Source organism: Penaeus monodon, chromosome 12, assembly GCF_015228065.2.
Source record: "Penaeus monodon isolate SGIC_2016 chromosome 12, NSTDA_Pmon_1, whole genome shotgun sequence".
Lineage (NCBI taxonomy): Eukaryota > Metazoa > Arthropoda > Malacostraca > Decapoda > Penaeidae > Penaeus > Penaeus monodon.
In genome coordinates, this window is record NC_051397.1 from 16656563 (window position 1) to 16661579 (window position 5017).

The 5017-nt window shown below is 37.8% G+C and overlaps 1 protein-coding gene across 1 annotated transcript; it reads left to right on the plus strand.

The window, feature by feature from the left end:
• Positions 1–3249: 3249 nt before the first annotated feature.
• On the plus strand, positions 3250–4755 carry LOC119579640. Its single transcript, XM_037927553.1, has 2 exons — positions 3250–3380; positions 3439–4755. Exons 1-2 carry the CDS (start codon positions 3250–3252, stop codon positions 3884–3886), a joined length of 579 nt encoding a protein of 192 aa, XP_037783481.1. The 3' UTR covers positions 3887–4755.
• The last annotated feature ends 262 nt before the right edge of the window (positions 4756–5017 follow it).

The following is a 5017-nucleotide window of genomic DNA, read 5'->3' on the forward strand; positions in this document are numbered from 1 at the left end:
GTGATATATTCCGATCTCGTGTTCTTTTTCAAGCAATCAAAGCTTAACCTCACACATCCAAAGGTAAAGGGGGGTTTAAAATTGGCTTTCACTGATGTCAAAATTAAAAAGAAACTCTGTGTTGGGTGCCGCGCTTTCAATCAGTAGGGAAAGACGAGCTGATCAAGTCCAAGGCGCTACCCTCAGCCCTTGGGGGGATGCTCGTTTTTTCCCTCCCACACACGACTTGAAAAACCCGATCAGGAGTTTTTCCCTGAAAAAGGAGGAACAAGGAGGCATACCTCCCAAAAAAAATGCGAGGATTAGAGATGACCTTTCAGTTGGGTGACTAGCATCCATCCCAACCGAAAAAGGGAATTTTATAACAAGACAAGAATCGGGCACACAAGATGACTCGGGCCAAAGATGGCAAAAAAACAAACACTTTGTTGGATGCCAAACCATTAAGGGCGCTATATAGTGGAAAGATGTAACTTTTCAGACAAAGATATTTTCTTGTTCCCCAATATACACTGAAAAAAGTAAAGGGGGAGGTTTTGATATGAGGGGGCCCCTTATTGTTTTTTCCCTTTGGGAACTAATTTTTTCAATAAAAAACTAAAAAATGCATAATTTTATGCAATATTTTATACCTTGAGCATAATTTTTGCTTTTATTTTTTAAACATTTAAAATTTTTATTGAAGAGTTTTATTTTTAGATTTTTAAAGTTTTTTAAAAATTTTAATGTTTCTATTAACAAGGCTTCGCCGCTATGACCTTAGCTGTTGACCGGCAGATAATTTTAAACAATCAAATCAAATCCAACTGCTCGGTCGAATCCTCAGTAGGTGGTTTCATATATTATATAATAATATATATATATATATATATATATATATTATATAATATTATATTTGTGTTTTTGTGTGCGGTGTGTGGTGTTTGTGTGTGTGTGTGTGTGGTTGGGTGTGGTGGGTGTGTATGTTGGTGTGTGTGTGTGGTGTGGGTGTGTGTTGTGGTGTGTGTGTACGTGTGTGTGGTTGTTTGTGTGTGTGGTGGGGTTGTTTCTGTGTGTGCGTGGTGTGGTGCACAAATTTTTCATATTATATATATAAAATTTTATATATATTTAAAATATATATACATATTATATATATTGCATACACACACACACACACACCCCACACACACAACACCACAACCCCCACACACACACAAACACACGCGTGTGTGTGTAATGTCACATATATTCAAAAATATTTTTATATTATATATATTATAATATATATAATGTATATATATTAATATATATAAAATTTTTATAATATATATAATATTATTATATTATAATTTTATTATTTTTTAAATATATATATTATATATATAATTTTAATATATATATATTTAGAAAGAGGAGGAGAGGAAAAGAGAGAAGAGAAGAGAGAGAGGAAAAAAAAGAGAGAGAGAGAGAGAGAGAGGAGAGTGGTGTAGAGAGGAAAAGAGAGAAAGAGAGAGGGGAGAAGAAGAGAGGGGGAGAGAGAGAGAGAGAGAGAGGGGAAGAGAAAGAAGAGAGAGAAGAGAGGAGAGATGGGATGTATAATTATTTCAAAATATAATATTATTTATATTATATATTCTATTATAATATAAAAATTTTTTTCTAATATATATATTTCTTAATTATTTTAATATATATGTTATATATATTACATATATATTTATTTATATATATTATATTTTTTATAATTAATGTTTTTTAATGTATATTAGAAAATTTAATAGTTTTAGATAGATGATGATAAATAAATAATTAATATACATTAAAATTTTTATAAATATACTATATTTATTTAAATATATTTTTTTATTATCTATCTTCTTTATTATATTCATATTTTTTCCCCCTGTCCGGTCTTGATCCTCTGGGGGTTTACTTTTGTGTGTGTGTGTGTGTGTTTTCTACAGGCCTATTCACAGGGTTGTAATGCTACCGTTAAATTCACAGTAATTAAATCTACGGCACTTATACGCACATTTGAACATATGTTCTACTGACATGGAGCATATGTATGTGCGCCTATCTCTGTGTAACAAGAGCATTTAAATCACAAAGACTACAGAAATCCTGCCCAATCAGGGCCTGCGAAAATGTTCTACGACTGATAGCCAGTCCTTTTTTGTAGATACCGTCGCGAGTCTAATAAGGTTAGTGTGCGATAAGGAAATCTTGGGTGTTGCTCTTACTAGAATCTCACACATTATCAGAGCTTCCTGCAAGAACTGATAAATTCTTTGACTTAAAATTTAAATCATTCCTTTTTTTTTCATTGAAAAAAAACGTAGCCATAAAAAAGAGAAAAAAAAAAAACGTACGTGCGACGCAAGTTTTTCGCTTAAATAAAGTTGCAGAATAAAAAAGACTTGTAGCGTTATACAAGGGCAAAAGAACTCTGTAACTATTCCATATCATCTAACTTATTAGAACCCTTGAATGCTATCTTATAAATTTAAAATGTAGGCTACGACAATATAGCACCAGGTCTGAGTGGTAGATTAACAACTCTGTAATATATTCATCTCAGCTGATGTACTAGGAGACAATAGTTTTATGGCCAAAAGTTGTAGTGGAATACCAAAATATAATGGTATAATCACATACCAAAAGAATCAAGCCCATTTTATCTTATTTTTTTTTATTTTCCATTTTCCTCATTAGATTTGTTATTTTGCTGCTGCTCCTGCTTTTTAAAATGTTACTGGTATGTTAAAATTTTAAATTTTTTTTACGATTTATGTTGCGTAAATGGGGAAATTTCAAAAGTTGTTGCCCACTCTTTATTGTTCACTTTTAAATTTTTAATATTTACTAAAATTTTTAAGGCTTTAAACAATTTTTATTTGGGAAAAGCACTTTTTTTTATTAAGTGAAAAAATTATGAGATTTGAAGACATTCAACCTCTAATACTAACTAATGTGAAAAGTTATGAGATGAATTGTTATCGCATTAATCATCGATGTCACCGCATTCTTCTGTCAAAAAGGGAAATTCCCACCTCAATAAAAGTGATAAGATATCATACAATAACATGATATCATCCTTGATGCGAAATCCATATTTCTTCGATAATAACAATAGAATGAAGAGGAAAAACAATAAAAGCGGCCCTATCAACCTCCTCACTGCCGACCGGACTGAGGGCCACTGGCAACCGAGACCGGAGGGAAGAGACTATATATAGTGGAGCAAGTCCAAGCGATTGTCTAGTCATGGCGGTCCGACGGTCAACACAGAACGTGGTCGCTGTCTTTGCTCTCATCTTTGGGCTCCTGATGGAAGGTCCTGCCGCCGCCTCCATCAGCCTCACACCCCATGCTTCCTACAAGAAGAATTTCAAATGGTCTCGCCCTTTAAAAGCTTCTTCAGCAGCGGGAAATGACCCCCGGGGGCCCACTCAGGGCAAGTGGAGAACGGACAAAAAGGAGGGCCCGGTCGCAGCCCAACCCCCTCGTCGTGGTTTCCAAGACACTCCAGGAGGGCGTGGACTGCAGCTCCCTCTCGTCGGACCTGCATCGGAACCACATCAATTCGAGCCTCAGAGTGCGCCCGACGTGGATCCACAGGTCACAGCGGCTGGGCGAATGCCCCACGAGGCTCGTGACCCGCGAGCTGCCACAGGGCTATTTCCCACCGGTGGTGATGGAGGCCATGTGCGTGTGCGAGGGCAGCCGGTGCGCGGAGGACGGCCACCGCTGCGCCCGCGTCACCCACGACGCTCCCGTCTGGGTAAGGAAGGGCCGGAACTATAAGAAGCTGGAGCCGATCGAGCTCACCGTCGGCTGCGTTTGTGCCAAGAGGATTCTGTCGGAGGAGCACGACAATGTGGCGTCGCTCCCGGAGAGATAGGTGCCGGAAGCCTCATCTGGAATGGCAACTGCTTCCGAGTGCGCGTTGTGACCAAGGGAAGCGAATGCATGTGAGTGTCTAAGCTCGGTGCGGCAAAGGACCCGCGACCAAGCTACCTCGACGCCATTTCGCCGCTTCGATGCGCTGGAGCTGAAAGGAAACGACGCTGCTTCGCTGTCGTCCGGCCTCGAAAAAGTGTCCAGCAAAGACAGAAACACTTGACAAAAGAAGATGCACGTTTGATGTTCAGACAACCTATGAGTTGCGATGTTTCACAATAACTGGCATGGAACATGATAATCTGGCAGTTTTTATAAAGAGACTATACTTTGTCTGTGTCATTGTTGATTAACTAGATAATGTTAAAAAGTTCATTATATTGTTGTTTCTGCTTAGACTCGCGTATTTTCACAATAAATATGACAAGGTAAAATCATATATCCGTGAAAAAGTGTATTGACTAGTGACTCGTTTCACTTTTCCTTAGCATCACTTAAACATTAGAAAACACATATAACAGTATAATGGGCTTTTTAACACAGCTCCTCCTTCATATTCTCAGGTCAAAAGATCTCTGTAGATACTTCTAAGTGTACCTATGAAAAAATATATATATATATTTTGTTAAATAGTTTACTGAAAGAGGAAATGTAAGACTAATATATTCATATATTTTTATATAAGATTTATTCTCTTGTTATCATCATCATACGCCGTCATACATCATTTCCGCTCTGAGTTTATGACTGGCTCTTAGTATCATGATCTTAAGACTGCCAGGAATGTGTGTGTGTGTGTGTGTGTGTGTCTGTTTGTGTGTGTGTGTGTGTGTGTGTGTGTGTGTGTGTGTGTGTGTGTGTGTGTGTGTGTGTGTGTGTGTGTGTGTGTGTGTGTGTGTGTGTGTGTGTGTGTGTGTGTGTGTGTGTGTGTGTGTGTGTGTGTGTTTGTGGGGGAGGAAGGCGTTGGCCTGGCACTTAGTTCCGACTACTGCAGTTGAGGCAGCGATTGCGGATTAGAAAAATTCATATCATATCCCCTGGTGACTAATGGCTGACATTCATAATACTCAATATTTTCCTCCCTCTCCTTCTTATTCAATGTGCAAGGATTTACGAGAATGTACATATTTAT